Source organism: Lissotriton helveticus, chromosome 12 (genome assembly GCF_964261635.1).
Source record: "Lissotriton helveticus chromosome 12, aLisHel1.1, whole genome shotgun sequence".
NCBI lineage: Eukaryota > Metazoa > Chordata > Amphibia > Caudata > Salamandridae > Lissotriton > Lissotriton helveticus.
The window spans coordinates 259,699,263-259,724,423 of NC_136073.1; the positions used below are offsets into that span (position 1 = coordinate 259,699,263).

Below are 25,161 nucleotides of genomic sequence, written 5' to 3' on the forward strand. Positions count from 1 at the left end.
CCTCCCGTTGTAGGTGCCTTCTCTCTCCCGCCCGCCCACTGTCCGTGCCTCCTCCCTCCCGCCCACTCCTCTCGCCGAGGAGTTATAGCGCCCTCCTCCCGCCTTCAGCGATCCATTTGTTCCCGCCCTCCCTCCCGTTGTCCGTGCCTTCTCCCTCCCTCCCGCCCGCCCACTGTCCGTGCCTCCTCCCTCCGGCCCACTGTCCGTGGCCTTTTATTTTTTTTTCCTACGTTGTTCGTGGTCAGGAGAGCCAATGTGGTTGGCTCTCCCGACTGACCCTTGCTCCAGCTTGTTTAATCTAGTGTGCTATGCTAAGCGCATTTGTTTAGGGCATTCACATTATTAGTATGATCACGATGCGCTTTCAGATCCTTTACGATTCTGGCATCCTCGTTGGTCGGAGTCGAGGTGGTCTGTTGACATTGTATTTGGCTGTGATTGAAGATGAGTCGTATCTCAAGGCAAGGATGGGGTAGATGAAGGGATTGCCTGTGATGGATTATATTGGCTGGCACTCAGCGGGACCCTGTTATGGATCTCCGTGGAGCCCTATGTCCACGTGCACTGTGGTTTATTTCATTCTGGTGCAATGTACAGTTGTCCATAGATCAGCCTCAGGAGGTTGTTTCCAGTTGTTTTACCCCTATGGTAGCTTTGTAGCACGTATAGGCGTATGTGAGCACAGTAGGTTTTGTTTCTTGATTGGGTGATTGATAAGATGAAATTGATGTAGAAAAGAAGGCAAGGGCTCACGTTTTTTCTTTCGAGCCTGCTGTCCAGGGTGTCACATGCCAGGGTCGTCGAATACAGAGGCTATCTAGCTTTAATTCCGCCTCATACGTCTTTCTTCCATCATTTCTCTTCTCTTTCTCTGTCGGATCCTTTTTGTAGTCTGCTTTCTCTCTTTGCCCCTCTTCACTAGGTCTCTCTTCCCCCTTATGTCTCCCCTTTCTGCCTTTGTTTCTCTTGCTTTGGATCAAAGTCTTATGCTGAAAAGTAAGTCCAGAGCCCCCAAAAAACGAGTACTGGTGAGCACCCAATGTTAGTGCAGGCTGAAATTTAGCACTGAGTGTAACTTCAAAGGCGATGTCTGCATACATAAACCCATATATCGGCTTGAGTTAAGTACATGTATTCATGGTCAGCACCTTCTTCTCTCTATGCAGTCTTTGAGAACATTGCAGGTTGAAGTTATCACAGGTGGCTCACTTATTAGAATCTAGGTACAAAGGACCAGCCATGTTCTTTTTAGAGAAGCATTTGCAAGTATAGAGCCTCCGATCTGACATGTGAATTTAATGAGTCTTTGGGCGTAAATGTCAGCAAACATTTGCTAAATGACATATGCTCGATCCAAAACCTTGCCACCGTGTGAAGGCTATTGTCACTATGCCATACCCCATTCTTTGCACTTTCAGTCACAACCAATGTTCCCTGTAATATTTTTCCTTTATGCCTTGTAAGCAGCTTGCCTCCTGTTAGACAACATGTGTAGGCTATGCTACCTTTTGCTATCGCCGCACGGGCCACACCGGTGCGCCTCTTATATCTGCTCAGCTAGGATTTCCTGGCAGGGAATGATAAATATTATGTAGTCCTCGAACTCCAAGGCGGTGGTAACTAGAATTAATCTCATTCCCTCTTACAAACTCCAGAAAAACGTCCATGTGTTATGAAATATTAATCTGGCCTTCACTTCTGTTCTTTCATATGATAGGTCTGAGAGCGGAAACTTATCTGGTGTGGGGGGGGCTCGCAGTGTGTGGGGGGGGCTCTGTGTGGGTGTGTGGGGGGGCTCGCAGTGTGTGGGGGGCTCTGTGTGGGTGTGTGTGTTTGGGGGGCTCTGTGTGTGTGTAGGGGGGCTCTGTGTGGAGGGCTCTCTGTGGGTGTGTGTGTGTGGCATTTGCGAGAGATTAAGCTATTGGCATTGTAAATGACAATGCCATTTATTTATCTGTTTTCAAAACCAACACATAAATAAAAATGTTGTCATTTAAAATGCCAATAGCTCTAACTTTTGCAAAGGCGAAACCGTTGCATTGTAAATGCTTGTTTTTAGGTGTGGTAAAAATGTTCTTATTATTAGAAGCAAAACATAGTTGGAGTGATAAAATGTATGGTAAAACGGATGTAAATGCAGAACATGTCTTTTTTTCTGTCAGTAAAAGCTGTACTCAATAATCTAACTAGAATCGAGTGAAAGAACACCGTAGTTTTCTGCTGGGTGGCTTGCTTACAGAATTTGTAGGCCAGGGGGTAGTTTGTGGACGTATCAACACGTGTACAAAGTGAGAAAAAAGCGCTTTGCCCAAGGAGTGTGCCTCTGAGCCCATTCGCTGTCCATAACCATGTCATGAAGAGTATGACCAATCCCGTACTCTCCAAGGGTACTCTACCTCCACAGTTGGGCCTGGCTGAATAACCTAATGGTCTGCAAAAAACGGGAAAATGGCACTGGCCATGTCTTAACGCTCATCCACACCCTCTGTAGTCCATGAACTACAAAATTCTCCTTTCAAAGACTCTAAGCTGCTTTATTTGCCCTCCAATTCGGGTTGGGAAATGCCGTCATTTTATATTAATTAGTTTGCTGGCTCTGAAATTGGAAATTGTGTTACATTGTAGTTTCCAGACTGAAAGGTGACTTTATTTCCAATTCCTCCTCCATTTCTTTCCCTCCAGATTATGAGCATGAAGCCCTACGACTTGCGAAGACGTCTGTACATAATTATGAGGGGTGAGGAGGGGCTCGACTATGGAGGTATTGCCCGGTGAGTACAGATGCCTTCCATTTTCCCCTAAGGGTATCACTGATGCCTGTTATAAATAAGTTTGGAGAGGTGCATGAAACCGAATTGTAGACAGAAACCCACAATTTCCCTTATTCCTAATAAAACGCTGCTATGCAGTTCTGTGGAGTGTCCTTCTAAAATGCACCTATGTATTATTGAAAATATAAAAAACAAATTAAGCACGCGCCTTTGCGTAATAGCTCACACAGAGGCCATTACAGGGTCTCCTTTGCAGACTGCACTGGGGAATGTATTGTCTTGTTCATGGGCAGAATGCTCTCTGCTACTTCAGCCATGTTCAACTCATTTTTTAACCATTGTGGAGACTGTCTCTGATCCCATGTGTGTTAACCAGGGGATTCCAATGGATTCCTGTGCTCAGCCCACTGACCATTGGTTGTACTAACCTTTGGGTCATGTGGTGGTTCCTTTCTGAGCTACTCTTGTTGTCCAACGAAAATTGATTATTGAAACATGATTATCATCATCAGTGATTCTTTTCGTATTTCAACTGTGGGCACAGCCAAAGATTTAATCCATTGTCATATGGAGGTCCAATGTGGACGCCTTAGGGTTTGCAAGAGAAGGACCTCCCTGTGTTGGCACTGGAAAGACCTCTGTTCAACAACGTCCGGTACATGGTAGGTGCCTCTTATCTCTGCCACTAGTTCATAAAATTCCTTTGAGGACTTTGGTACAGATTTGGAGATGGGGAAACAGTGGGAGAACTCTGTGGCATAGGGTTTGGGCCCTAACTAAATGCCTGTGCTAAAGTCCACCGCAATGGATTTTCAAGGCATTATTCCATTCATAAAAAAAAGTAAAGTTAATGTTTTCAGTATTTCAGTATAGCTGCAGGTACAACAGTGTCCAACAATCTCTGCCTTTCTCCTGTAGTATGAAATTTACTTTTGTTGTACTATTTGGACTTTTGTAAACACTGTTTTTCGCTCTTGAGCATAGGGTCACTTTCTAAAGGTGCTGGCCTCGGGTTTTCCTTCCACTTCCGCTGGGATTACCTCTGCTGTTGCCTTCCTGTATCTTCGTGCTACTGTGTGATTTTATTAGTTGCACTGTAGATGTCTTACTTTATCTCTGTGGTGACTTTTTGGTTTCTGGGCTCCCTGTGTGCTTCCTCTGCCTAATACCCTGTGTCCAGCCAGTGGTTTTACCCTATGGTAGGTTACGTCATGCTGTTCTACCACAGGGTAGAACCACGGACAGGATACCGGGCTCTCTCTGCATCCGAAGTATCCAGATATCACTAGATTGAACAGCTGAGGAACCACAAGAAATCAGAAGACAGCCACTAAAGAAAAGAGCAGTATCTGAAGAGAACATTCCTACACAGCCACCCAAACCAACTGGATATGAATGTGCACGATGCGCTCTCAGTCAGAAGCAATGATGTATATTTATAAATGTTTGCAATTTCTTAAACTATAAGTAAAGCATTGTTTATTTCAGATCCGAATGTCGTTGGAGAGCAAGATTACATTTAGAGCTCCTGTGAGATCTCTCTCTCATATACCACTATTGATTTAGAGTCATTTCAAAATACACTGTACAAAGCCGCTTTTCTAGAAGCCAAACAAGCTGAACTCTCTATTCTGGTAGGGAATACAAGTGTTCTTTGACTACTCTGACACTGATGGGCTTCTTGGGTAGTGCTTGAGGTTTTCCATCCATTCAGTCTTGGCCCTTGGAAGAAACGTTTAAGACTCCTGAAATACAGAGACCATGTGCGTGGCTTCATCATAAATATAGAGGGCCTGATTCAGAAAGGTAAACTTAACACTTTTGTGTAGGGTTATGGTTTTTTTGGTATTCATAGTAAGTTTATGACTGCTGGGACTCCACATTCAGGAGGGGAACTCAGTGCATACAAAGATAGACCTGTCCTATCCCTCCAGTCGGAAACATACTATAAACTCATTTTTCAATACCAAAAAATAAAACAAAAGCCAGAAACCTACACAAAAATGTAAGTTTACCTTTGTGAATCAGTCTCAAAGTGTGGCACAAGGTTTCATGCAAGAAAGACTTGTAACAAGCGTCCGATTAAAAATGGTCCGAGTGTCTCCAGTGAGCCAATTTTTGTTCATGCTCTCAATATTTACACCAGATGTTCTGTGTGTGCGGAAGGGCTGATGTGTGTAGTTTTGTGGGGCCAGATAATTCAAGCATAACAACAACTGTGTGAGTGCATTGTAGAGCTGGCTCAGCAGATACGAACTAATGAGCTCTGAACATGGCTGTTGTGTGAACATGAACACATTTTTATACTGTTTCAAATTATATTCCAAGAATAACTGTTATTCTTCCCACCTGCAAACCTCCATTCTAGTGACAGGTGAAATATTTCTGATATGCTGAACTTATTAATAAATAATGTGGATTTGAAATTGATATGAAAATGTAGTGATGTTATGAGCTCTAATGCACAGCTATGTAATGAAGCAAGCCCACTCAGACATCATAAGTAAACGTCATGTAGTCAGCATGACTCCCGTCAGTGGCAAATTGAAATGCTTCGCTGAGGTCTTGGTCCCTTTGTCAAAACTTAATAAACAGCTGAAAATTGCTAATTTTTCTTCCTATAAAATGTATGCAGAATTTACTTCTTATGGCAAAGTGTTGTCATTACTCTTGTGTAAGTGTATTCCTCAGAACATTATATTTAATTTGAAGCCAAATATTGTGCAATTTAAAATAATACTACTAGTTTCCTGAACGCAACAAAGATATGGAATTTCATTTGGACCCATCACTTTTCTTTATTGGTTTTTGAGACCCAATGTCAAACTCAAAATACAATTTGGGAAGCCTTCAGCACACTGGGGTTGTTATTTATGCTAAATAAGCAAAACACAACCACTTTCATGAATAATTTTTGTACAAATGTAAATGCTGTATTAGCTAAGGGAAGTTTCACCTCATATTCCATGCTACTTTTGTTTGGGGAAGGGAGTAGATAAATAAAAAGTATTTGAAGTATAACTTCCATGTTTTAATGCCTATTTTTAATCCAAATATATTTGTGAGCATTATGATCACCGATTCCATTTTTCTATTAAATGTATCCCCTTCTCCATATGGAAAAATGTCAGGCCTTGTATATCCTCTTTCTGCACAGCCTAGGGATTATTTTGGTTGGTGGGAGGAAAGCATTGCTTCCCACTAGCTGGCTATGGGACCACACTGAAAATTCAAATTGTGTTTGTCTCTGGAATCGCTATGAAATTGATATCGATGTCAAGCCTGCTGGGCAGGTTGGCAGTATTTATCTTCTCCTAGGTCTTCTGAATTCCTGAATGTGTGTGTATAGGGGGCTTGACGCCCACCTATACACAGCCTTTACCTCCTGGCCCTATTGGTTTTGATCCTCAGTGAACAAACAAAATGAATCTTACAAAAAAGTTACATTTCTGATTTTGCAACACTTCCACCCCCTTCTTGGCTCACCATCTCTGGCTTTACTTTTCCTCTCGGTGTGTCTTGGACCCATACTTTTGTGTTTTTTGCTCTCCATTTCCTATGATTTTACTTTCTATCCCTTCTGTGCCATTAATCCCCCTCCTTACTGGATCTTTCAGCTTCTTTCCCTCTTTGTATTTACTTTCCACCCACCTCTCAGCCTTTGCTCACTCACTTTCATATCTCACGAGTGCCTTTGCTCTCCCTGTCCTCTGTGCCTACTATCCCTCCATATGATGCATTATCCTGGCTATTCCCTTCCTCTTTCTCCTCTGAAGTTTTACCCACTGTTTTCCCATATCTCTGCTATGCATCCTTTCAGGGCCTTTACTCTCCCACTCTTTTGTTCCTTCTTCTGATCCCCCTCCTCTCTGTGCCGTATTTCCCTCTCTTGTCTGTCTGTGATCTCACAGAGTGCCTCTGTGCTCTTTGGATATCTTCCTCATAGTTATCTCTCCTCCTACCTCACTGTGCTTGTAAGCACCTGCAGTTGCCACTCCACAGCAAGCACAGTGTTGCTAAATCACATTTACAAACATTTGGAAGCTCCCAGCAAGCAGGCATCACTGTCCGCTGTTTGAGTGGTTGTCGGTGCCTTTCCCAGTGGTGATGTTCGTAATTGCCTGTACCCAGAAAGCATGCATCTTTGTTAGTTTCTCGTGATCACATGGTACTGTCGGTGCCAGTTGACACATTTTGCTAGTCTGTGTGCACCATTGTCCATTTCCAGTTATCCCAAAGGTGCTAGTTACCAGTAAGCAAGTATACAAAACAGTGATGGATGGAATGTTTGAAATAATCTCAGCTACTGGTAATCACTTGGCCGCTTCCCGATCCATTGTTATTTTGCACACCATGCCTCGGTTTGGATCCAGCTATATGAAAATCAGTCTTGACCCTGCTCCAATAGGAACAGTCCAGCCTGAACTGCCAAGACAGGTCCTCCCTGTACCCAAACACAAGGGGTTTCCCCCTAGTTATGGGCTCATCAGCCAGCTACTGCTTGGTTCGAGTGACAGACACAGTGTGCACCAGACCTAAGACTGGGCATACCCGTCCACTTAGGCCAACAAAATAAGTGTGCAAAACAGTGATGGATGGAATGCTTTAATTTATCCCAGCCACTGGTAATCACTTGGGCCGCATCCTAATCCAGTGTTATTTTGCACACCATGCCACCGCAGTTTGGACCCAGCTATATGCAAATCAGACTTGACCCTGCTCCAATAGGAACACTCCAGCCTGAACTGCCAAGCCAGGTCCTCCCTGAAGCGGAACACAAGCAACCCAGGATCGGTTTCGCCCTGGTCAGAAGTAAGCAGACATCTTTGTTGGATACCATTTAGCAGCAGACACCTGCTTGTTCCCAGTACCCACAATAATTATTGCTAGAATTCTAGGTATCTAGTGAGATGAAGGTCCGCGGTGCCTAATGTCAACACTTTTCACTTCATGAGCTGGCCAGTAACGCTTACTTCTGGCCCAGCTATATATTTATTCCACTGATATGGCTAGTGATATCATTTCCAGGTGTCGTGTACTAGGAAGGGTATTCCTGAAGGAATGGGGAGACGAGGAGGGTCTGTTGGCTAGAATCACTAATTTTGGCCATTCCTCTTACTTTTCTCCCTATGGCAATCACATTTCGTGCTGGAATGTGAAGGATCTTGGTTGGCAGAGATGGCTGAGATTGGAGTCGAGTATACCTCCTGGTGCCGTTGAACTCCTGAGATGCCTGATGATAGGTAATAGAACATTCATATACATCCTTCCACAGGAAATATTCTTGTTGTCCATCTCATCAGGACCTCCTCACACTGCAGCTAACACCACGCAGAAAGAGAGATGCTCAGCTTTGAGGAGCAGATTTCAGAACAGCTGCAATTTTATATAATTTCCAAGAAGTTTATGGACAAGGTTACTAGCCCTCTACCACTGTTTTCTCCTCCTATAGCTCAGCCTCCACCACAGTCACCATCATTTCCTCCATCACTGTAGCAGGCTACACACTCACTTCACACAGACCCATACCAAGAGAGTCCTTGCGACACACAAGATCCGTTTTTAGAGCCTCCAACATCCAGGGATGGAGACGACCCTTGAGAGTATTATCACGCCAACCGCCAGGATGATGCTGATTTAGAGTCTATCCTGTCAAAGCCCCCAAATTGCACAGTGGTGTATTGTTCTGTTATCCAGAGGGCAGTAGTACATCATAAAGCATAAAATGAGGCTTCACATGGATGAAGATGACTTTCTGGTGGAGACAGTCTCCAAGACGACTGAATGGTCTCTACAGTATTTACCAGTGCTCAGAAGTATGGCAACGTGTACTGCTAAGAATGTCAAAGACCCAGAAAAGGTATGTATTGTCACACTGGGGGTTGAAAAGAAACATAAGCCTGCCGGATGACCTTGCGCACAGCAGGCAACTGGAGATGCCCCATACAAGCGAGTTGCTGTGAGGGCTGCCAACCAGTGGAGGATTGATAACTCAATCGAGTTGCTCTACATATGATAGATACCACTGTGAGTTTATGGTGCAGTTGGTGAAACATCTGCCGGAGAAGTATTGTAAATGGACACAAAACCTAGTGGCAGAGGCGATGGTCATCTGTAATGTCAATATCTGATGTGCCCAGGATGCCAGTCACACTGCTTCCTGGGAGATGAACACAAACATCATACTCTGCTGCCATGCATAGCTTATGGTGTATGGATACAAATCAGAGGTACAATAGCACCTCATAAATGTTCCATTTGACAGGCAGCATCTATTTGGACAATATTCTTTAAAAAATCAAAAGAGAGATAGGCGCTGTTAAAGTCATGGGTGCTCTGCAAAACCAGACACCTATGGTTGCTTTCCACAAAACACAGGCAAGAGCATGTGCGAAGATTGCAACCCTTCATCAAAAAAAGGAATATTAGCCCTTTCTAGTAGGCCATATTTCTAAATCTTATAGAAAGGTGGTTACTGTGGTAATGGCAGTGGCAAAGGTGAAAGTAGCTCTGGGAGTGGCACCTCTACCTCTAAGCAGGGGCTCACCTTCCATCCCCTGATTGTACACCTATGTGGGGGTGATTAACTTATTCTTTACGTAGTAAGAGGAAATAACCTGAGACTGACGGGTGCCCTCGTATTACTCCAGGCAGCGAGCAAGAAACACACAAGATTGTAATAAAAGGAAGTACAAGCACTTCTTAGCAAAGGTGCCATCAAACCAGTATCCTCTCAAATGTGGGTCCAATGGGTGTATTCCCTGTACTTCCTCAGTACCAAAAAGGATGGAACTTTGGGGCCTATTTTAGACCTCAGGCCGATAAACCTCAATATCATCTAGAGGACATCATTCCGCTGCTCCACACAAGGGGCTATTAGGCGCCCATCTACCTCAAGAATATCTGCTTCTACATATCCATCCATTCAGCACATCATCAATATCTGCGCTTTATAGAAAGTGGACAGCACTACCAGTTTAAGGTTCTCCCATTCCTGGTTACATCAGCACTAAGCGTACTCGCCAAGTAGCTTAGCAGTGGTGGTTGAACACCTTAGCCACAACACCATATACTTCTTCCCATTCGTAGAAGATTTACTTATAAAGAGCAACAGTGGTGCCTAGCACACACTCCAATGACAGTTCCACTTTTACACAAGCTAAAGTTCAGTCAATGCGAAGACCTTGCATCTTCAACCTTCACAAATCCATTCCTAGGAGCTTTGTTAAACACTGTTGCAAGGAAAGCCTTTCCAAATCAAGAGATGGTGAAGGCGTTTCAAAGGTTGTTGCCTCGTTCAGACAACACGTTTCATTACTTTGGACATAGTAATACAATTGTTGGGATAAAGGTTTCATGTGCAACAGTGGTGTGTTTTGCAAGAATACAAGAGTGCTTAGCTTGACAATGGTCACAAGCAAAGAGCCAATTGGTTGATCTTGTGATGATGAGGTTCACTTTTTATCAGATCCTAAACTAATGAAATATAAAAAACTTGTTACTGGGCAGGCCATTTCTCGACCCTGTGCAGAGGTCACTATTACAACACATGCATCTCGTGTGTTGGCAGGCACACCTGAACCTGATAATGATTCAGGGTACCTGAATCAGGAACAACAGGTCTGGCACATCAACCACGTGGGGCTGACAGCAATTCAGTTGACACTCATGGGATTTTACACTCCAATTCAGGGAAAACATTCTTAATAAAGAGGGACAAGAACGCTGCTCTGTATGACATCAATTCACCCCAACTTCCAGCGCTAACACAAATGATTTGGCATTGAGCCATTCATAGTCACATTCAGTTGCTAGCGGAGCACCTTCCTGGGATGGAAAACGGCATTGCGGGCCACCTAAACAGCATGCATGAGCAAGTCCACAAATAGGAGATGAATCTCCAAGTACTTTCAAAAGTGGGGCACACCCAAGTCGAACTGTTCACCACTGTCCAGTATGCAAAATCCCAAAGCTTAACCTCCAGGTACTCAAACCCTCACCATCGATGGACAATGTACTCGCTTGAACAGGTCAGCAATTGACCACAGTCCATGGGCAATGAACATGGATGCCTAGGTTAGGAATTGCCCACAGTCCATGGACAATGAACTTGGATGAACTGACAGGAATTTTTGGGGATGCTTTTCTCCACTTTATCTGATCCCTTAAAGGGTGAGGAAACAGAGATAAGCATCCACAGCTATTATTCTGGTCGCTCCAAGTTGGCTGAGACATCTATGGCACTCAATGTGTCTGGAAATGTCAATCCACCCACACAAAAGACTGCCACTGAGACACTGAGACCAGGCCTCCTCACTTAGCATTAGGAGCAGATGAAACATATAGATCTCAGGAAAATGAACCTAGCAATCTAGCACTTGTGGTCTTAGAGTTTGGTTAACTTAAACTCCCAGTAGAGTTTATGCGTATTATATAATTGGCACGCAAGCCCGCCATATAAGCCTGTAATACAGCTAAATGGAAAAGGTAAGTCTATTATTGTCACCCGCAACTTAATTTCAGGATATCGTTAGTTAGTTACTACATCTCCAATAAACGGGATTGGCATACACATAGACACAGTAGCAACTTGCAAACAAAACAGACATTTCTCCCTGTTCAGAATAACTGAGGTGAGGGCTTTCTTGGAGTGCCATAAAAGGAGTTTCCTTCAAAAGCTGTTCCATCCCCCACCTGGCATCTGAATGTACTGTATTGAATTGTAATTGCATTTATATATCGCTTACTACCCCTGACGAGGCGTCGAAGCGCTTTTTCGGCGAGTAGCACGCTACTCCGGGACCCATAGAGTATTAGTGTTTAATTAGTATAGTGAAACATGCAAGTACATTTTAAGTGGTGGATAGGTTAGTCAGTTATTTGGATTTGGAATGATAGCAGAAGGATAGAGGAGGACAAAGGATTGTATTTATATAGCGCTTGACGCACGCTATTCAGGAAGCCTACAAAGGATTAGTGGTGAATTAATATGGTGAAATATGAAGTAATTTCAGTGGTGGATATTAGTCAGTTACTTGGAGTGAGAAGAATAGCGGAGGGATAAAAGGGGAAGAAAGATTTGCATTCATATAGCACTTGTTACCCCTGATGGGTGTTGAATCGCTTTTCTGGTGAGTAGCATGCCACTCCGCAAACCATAAAGGATTACTGTTGAAAATTAGTATAGTAAAACAAAAAAAATGAAGTAATTTGAGTAGTGGATATGTTATTCGGTTATTTGGGTAGTATATTAGTATAGTTTAATATGGAATTTGAGAAATGCACAGGTTAGTCTGTTAATTTTGATTGAAGAGGATAGTGGAGGGATAAAAGAGTGAAAGTATATATATATTTTTTTAGGTCTTAGCAATAGGAGGAGGCTTTTGGATGAGTAAAAAGAGTTTTGGAGGGGAGGACTCAGAGGAAAGAGTTTAGAAAGGTTTGTTTTAGGGGATCGGTATAGTAAAAGAGGTGTCAGATGATAAAAGGAGGGGTTGAGTAGGAGAGAGTCTAGAAAGGGTTATTTTGGCAATCATAGTAGTGGTATGGGGTTTGGGATAAATGAGAGAGTGGATTTAGAGGATATATTGATAGATGTATAGGATGAGAGATAGGGTAGTGCATTGGAAGGAGTAGTAGAAGAAATTTGCGATGAGTCAGAAGGTTGGGCTAGAAGATATATTGAGCGAAGTATAGGCTGAGAAATAGGGTAGTGCATTGGAAATGCTAAATTAGAAGAAAGTGATAAATATGTAGATCCATAATTACATTGAAAGTATATGTATAGCAAGAGTTACAAAGTTTGGTGGTGTGCAGTGTGTGTTGTGCGTTAGTGTTATTATGGTAGAAGGGAGAGGAGGGTGTTTGTTGGACAACTGATGGAAGGTCTGTTAGGTGTAATGCAGCAGGGAGAATGTGTCTGAATAGGATGTAGTTATGTATGGTGTTGATTGGTGTTGTGTTAGTGATGAGTGTATTGGTTAGTGGTATAGGATAGAGTTGTGTACTGTTTGTAGGTGATGGTGGATATGTGTGGTAGTTGGGATAGTAGGGTGTGTAGATGTGGTTTGGTTGGGTTTGTAGTGCAGGCTGGTACATTAATCTGTGCATAGTGCTGTGCATGGTGTACATTTGGTGTGAGTGTGGTGCTCTGTTTGTGGATGTGGATGGTGTGGGCTGGGTATTGCTAAATGAGAAAAAGGGCAGCATTTTTGGCCCTAGTCCCGACCAGTCTCGAACAGGATCAAGCAGGCAACTGCCCTTGACCTCTCTGCCCTTAACAGGCTCAAACAGGCAACTGCCCTTGTCCTCTCTGCCTTTAACAGGCTCAAACAGGCAACTTCCCTTGGCCTCTCTACCCTTAGCCTCGACGCCCGGGCTGAGACGCCCTAAGCCTGGCCTTTTTTATAGCCCTAGTAATCAGGTGACCCCTTCAGCCAATGGGAACCCTAGCCCTAACACTATCCAATCACAACACTAGCCCTTAAGTCTAGGAACTAATAGGAGACCAGAACCTTACAGCCAATCTTAGTCCAAGTCCAAGCACCCAACCAGTTCAAAAACCCTGATCTCTACGTCCAATAAAGGCCCTAGCCCTACCAATAGTCCCAAAACAAGTCCATGCAACCAATGGCACAGGTAGCCCTAGTCCCTACTTCCAGTAGAAAACCTAACCCTACTCTAAGTCCCACACCTAGTCCAGGAACCAATCACACCAGAAGGGGGACTGGTTTCACTAGCTTGTGAACAACAAATGGTGGCTGGGAGTGCACTGTTTTAACATACAGGTCTTAGCACAGAGCAAAGGAGAAATTTGGAGGGAAAACAGAATTGTCACCAAGGAATGAGAGTGGCAAACTACAGAGGTTGGACTGCAAATCCCACAATTCAACACCCTAAATGGAGGCAATCATGGGCAGGGAAAACCACAAATTTAAAACACAACCCAGGTGATAAAAAAAATGCAATTACAGGCAGGCTAAAACTACAATTTTTAACTGTAACAACCACAGGCATAGACAGTAAACACAGAAAGTGAAAATCGTTTTTTAAACAACTGTTTGTCTTGGGAAGAGACAGCACTAGTCTATCACCTTACCACTTCCATGTACCATTTATCTTTGCATTGTACGTCTTGTAGTAATCCCTAACCATTATAACATCAGGACTTGTTCAGAGTCAGTGAATTGCCAGCATTCATACTAGGGGAACCATATATCCAGTTACACAAAGATAGAGTGGTTTTAGGAACAAAGCACAGATTTTTGCCTAAGGTTGTTTCTCCTTTCCCTGTAATCCAGGCAATTTCATTGCCCATTTTTCTTCCTACGCCAAACGACAGTAAGGGCATTACACAAACTAGATGTCAAAAGAGCATTAATGTCTTACATTGACAGAGCAAAGTGCATCTCCCAAAACCAATCAACTCTTACTTGTTTTTAAGAAACCTCATTTAGGAAACCCCATGTACAAAGTTAGCATTAACAGTTGGATTGTTAAATGTATACAAACTTGCTATCCTAAAGCCACATGTACGCTACGTCCACTGCCTAGAGCACATTCCACTCTTAAGAAGGGAGCATTCCAGTAACAGACATCTGATAGGCTGTTACATGGTTAACACCGTGCATGTTCACTCCGCATTAATGTATGGATATTCATACCAGTCCGAAGACTTCAGTTGACCAATAGTGTTGAGAACGTTGTTTCAGTCGCCTCCAAAACATTAGCTTGCTAGCCGCAGTTTATGGGATGCACTGCTTATAGTCTGCAGTAGATGTGTAGCTACATCAACACATGCTTAATTCGGAAATTTTCTTGCCACCTTGGAAACAAATAATGATTCAGGCACTTATTCTTACCAGTCACAAATAATTTCCCTTGGAGGTCTATTATTCTTAGTGTCAATTCACGTATATTCTGTAATACTTCACAAACACTAATCACCAGCTGAGGAAAACAATCCGAGGTGGAGTCTTTGTCCTGGTGCATTGTGGACTATGGGAAGAATTGCAATATATCTTGAGACCAAAGACGACTTTGAACAAAAACATCTTGCAACACCTTTACCCAATGCTAGATGGCAGGACTATGCAAAAGCATGTGAATATACAGTAATCCAAGCTACAAAAAGATAGTTTCTCTCGTGTTAAATGCATTGAGACAAACGGGACAAACAAAACAAATGCACTCAAACTTCAGAATTCTAAAAGGTGTTGAGCCTTATAGATATGCAGCTTGTTTGTCATTGGATTTTACAAATAATGAGAGTGGCTGAGTGTAGGGTTTTTAAGATAAGGGGCATTAGAGTAGATTTGGTGCTGGCAGGTTAATGTGTTGTAAAAGTGGAGTTGAGGTGAGAGTGGACCTGTCCTGAAAGTGCAGCTATGGAGTGAGATTGTTGGTAGAGAGAAGAAATTGTGGATGTATGTGAAATAGTATATAGGGGTGAAAATGGGGGTAGGTTGAGAGAGTTGAATGGTGGAGAGAGGGAGGAATAGGTGAGACGGGTGCTCAGATCAATACACATTGGTCAGAGTGTTACAGAATTTGAAATTTAATTGAACCGACTATATGAGTGCAACTAAAGTACAGAATTGTTTGTTTTTATATGTGAAATTATTTAGCATTTTTGTATGCAGGCATTTACTTTAATTTCTACTGTTCTGAAATTGGTGGGTTCTAAAACAATTTGGGATTGGTATCTACAATTTTGACTTGGGAGTCATTGGATCCTGCAGTGAAATGCTAGTCTGAAATTGTCCAGAACTGTGCTGGATAAAAGTAATTTTGGTTGGATTGTGAACATACGTTAACAGAGGACTGGTGTAGGAAGCTGGCACTGTGCTGGATGAATAAATATCAGGCATATCTTATGTCTTTTGTGAGGTTATTCCAGAGCCATGTGCTAGAGTAGAAATGAAGTGATGACCCATGTGTTTGTTCTTTAGTTGCCTAAAAATCCTAAGTTAGCAGTTGCAGCTGTTTCGGATTGATAGGGAATGCCTTCTCACCAAATCTTCTCTGGAGCAGGAGGAAAAACCCAAGTATAAATCTGCCTTAGATTGGGAGGGAAGAAGCTTGTCTTAAGTCTGTTCATGTGGGTGATGCAATATGAATGTGTCTGCTTTAGAGTGGGTGGGATAGACTGGGCCATAGGTGTGTTCTGCCGTGTAACTAAAAGGCTGCGCATTGTGTCCCTGGCGGTATGGAATGCCAGAGAAAAAAAAGTGTATCATTTGTCTTCTTAGGATCAAAGCAGAAGACTTTGCATCAAAATATACACCTTTGGGAATGTTTGTCAGTGACAAGGAATGCTCTGTTAACTCCTCTGAAGTTGGATAAGTATGTGCCTCTAATGCAAAAGTTCATTGCCTTGTGTCTCCTTTTTTTCTTAACAGAGAATGGTTTTTCCTTTTGTCACATGAAGTGCTCAATCCCATGTACTGTCTCTTTGAGTACGCGGGGAAGAATAACTATTGCCTGCAGATCAACCCTGCCTCTTCCATCAACCCAGATCACCTGACCTACTTCCGCTTCATTGGACGATTCATTGCCATGGTAAGACCATGGTAGTACTATTTTTAATCTTCAAAATCAGAATGTTTAGGTAGAACGGGCCAATGCGCATATTTGAATTTATTTTGTGTGACTGTAGAGAACTGGACTTTTGTTGCAGTTACTCCCCTACTTTTGCTCCATTTTTAGATACTAGATGCTGATTTGCGACTCTGAGAGGGCACTGAGGCCTGCTAACCGGACTTTAGTGCCATTGCCCCTGCCCTAAAACAAGTAGTTGACCAATTGTGCTACAGTTGGCAAAAGACTTTAGCACCCCTGTAAGCCCCTAGTAAATGGTACTCCAGGTATCTAGGGCAGGGGTACTAAAGAGATTCCCTAAGGTCTTCAGTCTATCTTATGCCCCCTAAGGGACCCACCTACAAATCCACAGTGACTGCCATTGCAGGCTGTGTGACATGGTGCAAACCATGAGTGAAAACATGACTTGACACACTCCTGTGTGTCATGCCAACGTCACTGCATCTAATACGGGTAAGTGACCGCGGCAGCAGGCCTTTGAATCCTAAGGCAGGGTGCATTATATTTGATATGAGGTCATATCTGCATGAGCAGGTATGTCCCTGTGATGTCTAGTTCTTTTACTAGATATTGATTGCAAGTGAGCAGGGAAGCCCTCTTACAGTATGTTCTAGGCACTGGTCAAAACGAGTTCCCCAGCTTCATAATGGCTTCACTGAAACATATGGCGTTTGGTATCAACCACCTCCTATTAATTAACCTCCACTGATCCAGTGATGGATGTATTAATACATGCACCTCAAGGGCACCTTAAAGGTGCCCATGGAAAACCTGCCAACTACTAGTGTGCTGACGGACTGGTCTTGGTCAGCCTGTTACTACAGACAAGCTTGTGACTCCCAGGGGTGAGAGCCTTTGCTCTCAGGAGGTCAGGAACGAAGCCTGAATGTGGAGAGGGTGTTTACACCCCTTCCCACAGGATGACCTGCAAATTAGCATTCCATGGCTGGGGGTTCAAAGAGCCCATTGCCTTTGGTTTGTGAATCTGGCTTACCTCACAGGAGCGATTGCTGACCCCTCTTGACTAGGGCCCATTTGGCGCCTGGTCAAAGCGGGAAAATTAGCTATTCAGGAGCCATGTTTCACTGCCAGGCTGGACACATCTCTAGGGTGACCAGCTGGAGATGAATATGACTTTAGAGGTTCCACCATCTTGTGTGTTGTGGAATTAGGAATTCAGGGACAGAGTGATATCCACTATCCAAAGGAAGTGGTCATCTTGGGAGTGTAGTGACCCCCAGGGGTGCCCAATGGCTACCACCCCTCACACCTCTTAAAGCCCCTAAATTCAGGATTTAGGGTACCCGCTGAAACCAGGACTTAGGATTTCGAAAGATCAAGAGAAGGAGTGGACGAAGAAGACTCCTGCCATGAGAACCGAGGAGCAATCCCTTCCTTGGTGCCAACCCTGCCAACCTGACTACTGCTCCTAACAATCATAGAAATAGCAGACTTGTCCTGCCACTGTGCCGTCTCCAAGAAACCCTGAGGGCTGCCAGTGCTTCCCATTTGCCTGAAGTAACTTTCTTGGAGTAGAGGAGCTACTCCCCTGCAGCTGTAGGCACCAATGACACAAGGTGCCGTCCACTGAGTTGTCGCTTCCCGACCAGGACGACGCAGCAGCTCCCCAGGAATAGGACCCTGTACTCCTCATGGTCAGATCTGTCCTTCCACCAAGTGAGAGGACATCAGGACCAACCAGAGCCCTGGACCAATACCCGAGGTACTGAACCCCTAGCAGCAGCGAAGGCTTGTTATATCCAGCCCGTACACCAATGCCGAGAAAGACCGACCTGCACATCGAAGGATTTCAGGGGTAGTGAAACTCACTTTGTGAGTGACACCGCTGCCCTGTTTGCCCTTCTTCTGCAAAACAAAGACCAAGATGTGAGTCTGTGAACTCCGCCACCCGGCGTCTCAAAGCACCTATGCACCCGCGCTCCAGGGCCCGAGTCGAAGGGAGGTGACAGTGCCAACGGGATGCCCCGACTCAGAAGAGCTAAGCCTATGCTTGGATTTGCCCAGACTGGACTTCCAGTCGCTGCCTGCAGCCGCTTTCTGCAGGCCCTCACCAACTGCGAGAGACTCCAGCACCAGATCCAGCACCATAGACACCACTGCTCCTGAGCCTCACAGTCCGAGGAGAAGTGGACCAAGGGTGTCCCTGTGTGTCAGAGGATCTCAAGGGTTCTGCCCCCCTGTAGGTACCCCCAGACTGGTCCCCCAGTCCCTGCTTGCAGCCCCTTTTGTACCCGTCCCTTTCTCCATTAAAGTGAAAGGGACACCTGACTTTGTGCAGACGTTGTGACATACCTCTGCACCTGGATGCCCCAGAGCTTCCTGACGTGTCCTATTGGTGTGGCCTTGAATGTTTCCCCATACTCACCTTGAGTCCTGCAGAACAGTCCTGTAAGTCGCTGCTAAGTGGCAGAATGCAATTCATGTTTTTCCTACATAGGATAACGGTACAGATCCAGAAATTGCAGTGTCCATTTTTGAAAACTGTAAAAATTCATAACTGGAAAAGTACCTACCCAATTCAGATGATCTTGGTATCTAAATTGATATAAAAGTACTTGTTATATTTATAAATTGATGTTTGATTTCATTATTGAGTGTATTTCTCACTTACTGTCTTTGTGTGTGCATTAAATACTTAGCACTACCCTCTGATACGCCTAACTGCTCGCCCACGCTACCACAAAAGAAAGCATTTGGAGTGTCATTTGTGCCTCTGTAATTTCTTTGGTGTTTGCCTGGAGTCTGCACAGTGTTCCTCATTTTGGTGTACTGTATAAAGAGCCAGCTTCATACAGTGACCAAATATTATTTTTATTATAATTTAATTTTTCATTCTTAATAACAAATTCATCTCTAAAAATGCACATTTTTAAATACCCGTCAGCCTAAGTTCTGAGGTGGGCAAGGTCCATATTTGCAAAATACTGGTAGCCAAGAGCTTTCCTCCACAAAATACCCAGAGTGATAAGTAGGAATTGCCTTTCAGATGGCCTAAAGAAACGTAATCTGTATCCTACTCACAGACGTCTTAAATGTTTAGATGTCCCTACAGAAGTAGAATCTCAGCATGAAATTACTAGGAATACTCTATGACCAGAGCTCCAAGGTGAGGTGGATTAAAAGCCCTGGATTTATTTTAGCTCTTGCCAATACTCTTATTTCCGCTGGTGAGCAAAGCGTCTTGCTAAAAACAGAGAACCTCCTAACCTGTGAAGAAAGTCTTTCAAATTCTTTGTTGCAGAGGCAGGCACATTCCCATCATTGCAAAATAGAATGTCTCATGAGCATGAGATATATTTACTATGTGCGTATGAACCTATGGACACATGAAGCAGGTAGAGCCTTACTGAAACAATCAGAGTCACAAAGAAGTAACGCATTGAGTCCCTTGATTTCTACATGTAAAATCTGCGTAAGTCCATAAATGGACAGTCCTAAAGTACAACAGAGTTTTGTTTTTGGGAGAAGGGTGTTGTTGTATAATGCTAGGCAAATAAGAGGTACGGATATGTATAATCTGCAATCAGTGCATCATACTTGATAGATCATCTTCAGCCTGCTCCATAAAAGCAGGGAAGGTAGAAGTGAGGTCAGATTAAATGAAATAGTTACAACGAAAGAGGTGTCCTCCCTCTGTGCTTTAATCGCTAGATCCAACGTTTGGAGTCTAAACCCTAGTAAGATACAATAAAGCTTTTCATGTTATCAGAATTATTTAGTTATAAACCATATACATTTCACAGAAGCATTCTACAATTGGCAAAATGATGGCACGTTGGAAAGAAATTTGGGTTACAGAAAAGTTATCGAGATGTTTGAATAAGGTGGTTCTACATGGATACGGTTATTCAGCTTAAGAGAAATGAAAGGTTTCAGGCATGTTTTGACAATTTGACTTGTGAAAGAATGAGAATCAGTAAGCAATGTCTGGAGCACGGGACAGACCAAGATAGTTTGAAAATACGAGCAAAGAATACAGATTGTTAGGTGTATAGAAAAGAGACAACCAATATAGAGGTCACAGAGTAAACACATTTCAAAATTAAATGAAGGAAGTACAATTGAAATGGTAAATGCCAGTAAGCCCCTCAAGTATGGAAGGCGTAGGAAGTTGAAAAATAAGGCAGGCCCTAGCATTTTCAAATGATGGTCAGTGCTATTGGAGGCATGACGGTGCACATGTGGCTTGGTAGGGTGGGGCTTGAAGTGAAGGTGTTAGAATAGGTGCTCCTTTCATGTTGTCCAGGGTTTGATGCAGTCCATTACTGATGGTGCATGGGTTATCAGACTCGAGGTAAGGATCTCAGGACAGGGGTTAAGGGAGCTATGTGTGGTTTAACTGTGCATGTGTGCTGTAGTGTGGAGGTGTAAGTATGTTGAGGCGTAATGTTTGAGAACCAGAGTTCTGTTCTGATTGAGGAGCGACAAGGTCTGCTTGGAGGAAGGGAAACTCTCATGCGAAGGATGAGCGGGCAGTGCAGAGGATAGCTGTGTGTGTTCAAATATGTGGAGGTGGAGATACATGTAGGTGTCTTACGTGAGGACTGGAAACGTGCTGTGTTTGTGAGCTTGTGAGAGAAGGGGAATTGTTTAGGTTATCCATTATCTCTGAGGATCGTGGGACTTTGGTAAGCTCAGGCGTTTTGAGAATTGGAGCGTACTCGGCTTTTGAAGAACGCGGTGGCGCCTTAAAGGATTCATCACTACTGGAGCAGGCTCTGAGAAGATTTCGAACCCAAGGAAACTGATACCTTTACTAATAAAGTTTGGAACACTGACGCCACCACACCAGAAACCCAATGTGGGTCGGAAGTATCACCACATAAAAAAACAGCACTACCACAAGTAATAGCCTTGAGAAAGCCGCGGGACGACCTCCCAAGTGCGACAAAACACGTGTTGGCTGTAGAGAGGTTTTTGGGAAGATTGACAAACATTAAAGAGACCAACGAAGAAGAAAGAAGAATATATTCATGCATATTATTTATGTTCACGCTGAATAAAAAACGCGACATACCTGTGTTACTTTGAATGTGATGTACGTGTGCTAAGGATTGTTACATATTGCTTAGGGCGGAGGCCTGTCCTGGGGAGTTGGGTGGTTCTCCTCACCTTTTAGCACCGTCAAATATTTGACCCCCAAATAATATTGTGTGCTATTTTTCTGTGTGGCGGTACAAAAGGGGGTGGTGATGGACGGAGCATCTGAACCAATCAAACACTTACACCCAGTCAAAAGATCTGGGTTTGATCCATCACAGTTCTTTAGCCCACTCTGCCACCCCAGTTCAGACATGGCTATATGCAAATCAGTCTGACCCTGTGCCTCATGGGAACAGTCCAGCCCGAACTGCCAAGCCATGCCTTCCCTGGACCGGAAACTAGCTTCCGAGGACCGGTTTCTGGCATTCCAGCCGTCTTCAGCCCAGCTTGCTTGAATCCAGTGGCAAAGTGAGCAAGGGACTCACGTCTGAGCATACCCTGCCACACTTATGGCGGCCAAAGCGGTACAAAAGGGGGTGGTGATGGACGGAGCATCTGAACCAATCAAACACTCACACCCAGTCAAAAGATCTGGGTTTGATCCATCACCGTTCTTTAGCCCACTCTGCCACCCCAGTTCAGACATGGCTATATGCAAATCAGTCTGACCCTGTGCCTCATGGGAACAGTCCAGCCCGAACTGCCATGCCATGCCTTCCCTGGACCGGAAACAAGCTTCCGAGGACCGGTTTCTGGCATTCCAGCCGTCTTCAGCCCGGCTTGCTTGAATCCAGTGGCAAAGTGAGCAAGGGACTCACGTCTGAGCATACCCTGCCACACTTATGGCGGCCAAAGCGGTACAAAAGGGGGTGGTGATGGACGGAGCATCTGAACCAATCAAACACTCACACCCAGTCAAAAGATCTGGGTTTGATCCATCACCGTTCTTTAGCCCACTCTGCCACCCCAGTTCAGACATGGCTATATGCAAATCAGTCTGACCCTGTGGCTCATGGGAACAGTCCAGCCCGAACTGCCAAGCCATGCCTTCCCTGGACCGGAAACAAGCTTCCGAGGACAGGTTTCTGGCATTCCAGCCGTCTTCAGCCCGGCTTGCTTGAATCCAGTGGCAAAGTGAGCAAGGGACTCACGTCTGAGCATACCCTGCCACACTTATGGCGGCCAAAGCGGTACAAAAGGGGGTGGTGATGGACGGATCATCTGAACCAATCAAACACTCGCACCCAGTCAAAAGATCTGGGTTTGATCCATCACCGTTCTTTAGCCATTTTTCTGTGTGGCGCCACGATACCTAGATCCAATACCACTGTCAGGATTAATGAGTTTTGCGAATTTTGTTAAAGACTACAAGATCATTAATATTTCTGATGAGGCGCAGAAGGGAGTTGAACTGCTTTGGAAAAATTCCATTCTTTAAATTGTGTTGAATTTTGGGTAATGTTTGAGAACCAGAGACATTTGGGGGGGATCTGTGTGCAAAGATGAGTTTTTGATTTGAGTCTGCATCTGGGCTGATACGTCTCAAATGTGTGCGGCGTATGAAGGTCCACCACGCATTGCACATTGAACATGCAGAAGCCCATGAAGGTTTATCACAGTGCAGACTGGTATGGTCTCATGGCTGATTATGTAGAAGGACCTTGCTGCAATGTTCTTTAACCTTCTGAGGGGCTCTAAAAGCTATTAGGGGGCATCAAAGCAGATCATATTAGCATAATCCTGATGAGATAGCAGGGTAATTGTTGTCTTAACCTCCTGAAAGAAGCCAAGGAAGGAAAATGTTCTCCTGATAATTCTCTGACACAGGCGAAGGTTTTGGCTGCCATGTGGAGCTGAGCTATGAACCCAAAGCCATCTGTATGACCCCTAGCAAGTTCATATATAAAGATGTAGTGGAGGTAAGCTCCAAGGTTTTCTCAGCACCTGGAAAGGAAACGAAGATGACAGCCCTTCTTGTTACTGCTGCTCTTTGACTATGAGTGTTGACTACCTTTGGGCTACTGATCTGCCAGTCAGGGCTCGAAAATCTGATAATGTCATAGGATCTAAGGAATGTTTTCTTTTGTTTACCCTTTCTGAGTGGATTTTAAATGTATTCCTCGTTCCTAGCCCTCAACGTTTGTGAAAGGACCTTGTCTTCCCCATCGACTCCCCACTCTCTGAGCGGCAGTAGTTGCTGTAGAGCTTTCTGTGTTTTCATTGTGTGCAGGGATTTTTCTCTATTTGACCCTCTGCATCTGAATTAATGAATCCTCTGGTTCTGTAGAACACAATAGTTATTAGATAAGTAAATGAAGGCACAAAACTACAAGCGAAGATATGTCACTGCATGCATCTTTCATAGCCCTTGTCCCAGTCTTTGCTATGAATGACAGAAATGGTTCATTTCTAGGTAGAGAAAGGCATTACAAAAGCCCGGATATGCCAACCATTCCTTCCTGTACCAGCATAAGGCGGTTGGGGCACATCCAGCTCTGTCCCCGACATGTTGTGAAAAGTTAGGCAGGACTAATGTCTGTAGCCTTCTGGTAGGCATTCATCTGTGGAGGTTCGCTGGGAACATGCCTATTGGTTGCCATTGAACACACTGTGGGCTTTCTTCAACTCAAGACATGGACAGCTTCCTTAGGCACTCATAGCCTCGTGAAGAAAGGTTTGCATATGGGGAGGGATAGAGAAACAGTGCACCACACACAGGCTACCTAGATGTCCAGGGAGCCACTGCTCGCAGCTGGTCCCAAGTTATGCCTTTCATCAAATGTTAAGGTTACCACTTTCAATGGTATCCTGAATGTGGAGTGCTGTGAACTGTGAATGCCTGAGGATTGTCAGGTTGTTTCAGTCATAGTGACCCCTAAGCACTGTACATCAGGCCTCTCCTTAGTTTCAGTATTTAAAAATCCAGACTAAGACAACTGCATAATTATGGGTGTAGCCCCACATTATAATTGAGATAACTTTTCAAAGCTATGGGTCTATGAAAATGGCTAGGTTTCTGCGCTGAAGTAAATAGTTACATTCTGACTGTTCAAAAGATTCCTGGCTAGTGTCTGCGTTCTGAAAAATAATATAGTTCTTGTACCTGGAAACATAGCCCTGTTGCAAACATCTTTGAAGGTTAGGCAGATATAATTGATACTGGGAGGAACAGATATCGGCAAAGGAGCCTCTGGCCTTAGGGTGAACATATCCTGTTAGGCAAAACCTCAGGCTCCATCTACTAAGAAACGTGGAATGCCTTTACTATGTTCCTGAGCACACACCGTACATCTTGCTCAATCGAGTAAATGTACACCCATGGCACGGAACATTATAGGTCCATTTGGTTAATGCTTTGTCTGAAACAAACACGAGCTGGACAGCGTGAACCACAAATCTGGCATCTGATGCAGTTGTCAGGGAGCAGTGTTTTGAGCGTAGTTTAGAGGTTTAAAATACCTGCTACATAGACTGATGTTGAATCTGGTGATGTTTTACTTGGGTGTGGGATGTCGGTGACAACATAGCCTTTTTAAGACTTTTAAAGGATGGTTATGGTTATATTCTGGTAACGTACCACCTGTTATCACATGATGTGCATGGGTTTTATTGTCATACAAGCACAACTTAGTATGGTCCCTACCAAATATCTTTTTTCTAATCTGTATCCGAACAGAAACAAACCGTGATCGCCAGATGCGGCCATGGGCATTGCTATGTCACCTCTGGTCCAGGGATGTTGCAGGCAAATTTATAAGCTTACTGAAGATAGCGCCCACTTTTCAGC

At 44.0% G+C, this 25,161-nt stretch overlaps 1 protein-coding gene across 2 annotated transcripts in view; it reads left to right on the top strand.

Annotated features, from left to right (window-relative positions):
- WWP2 (WW domain containing E3 ubiquitin protein ligase 2) overlaps positions 1 to 25,161 on the top strand; it is a 523,918-nt gene that overhangs the window by 454,563 nt on the left and 44,194 nt on the right. For both annotated transcript variants that reach the window (XM_078669521.1, XM_078669522.1), the window contains exons 14-15: positions 2,683 to 2,771; positions 16,172 to 16,331. In XM_078669521.1, coding sequence (XP_078525647.1) covers positions 2,683 to 2,771; positions 16,172 to 16,331 — 249 coding nt within the window. The remainder of the gene's footprint in view (positions 1 to 2,682; positions 2,772 to 16,171; positions 16,332 to 25,161) is intronic.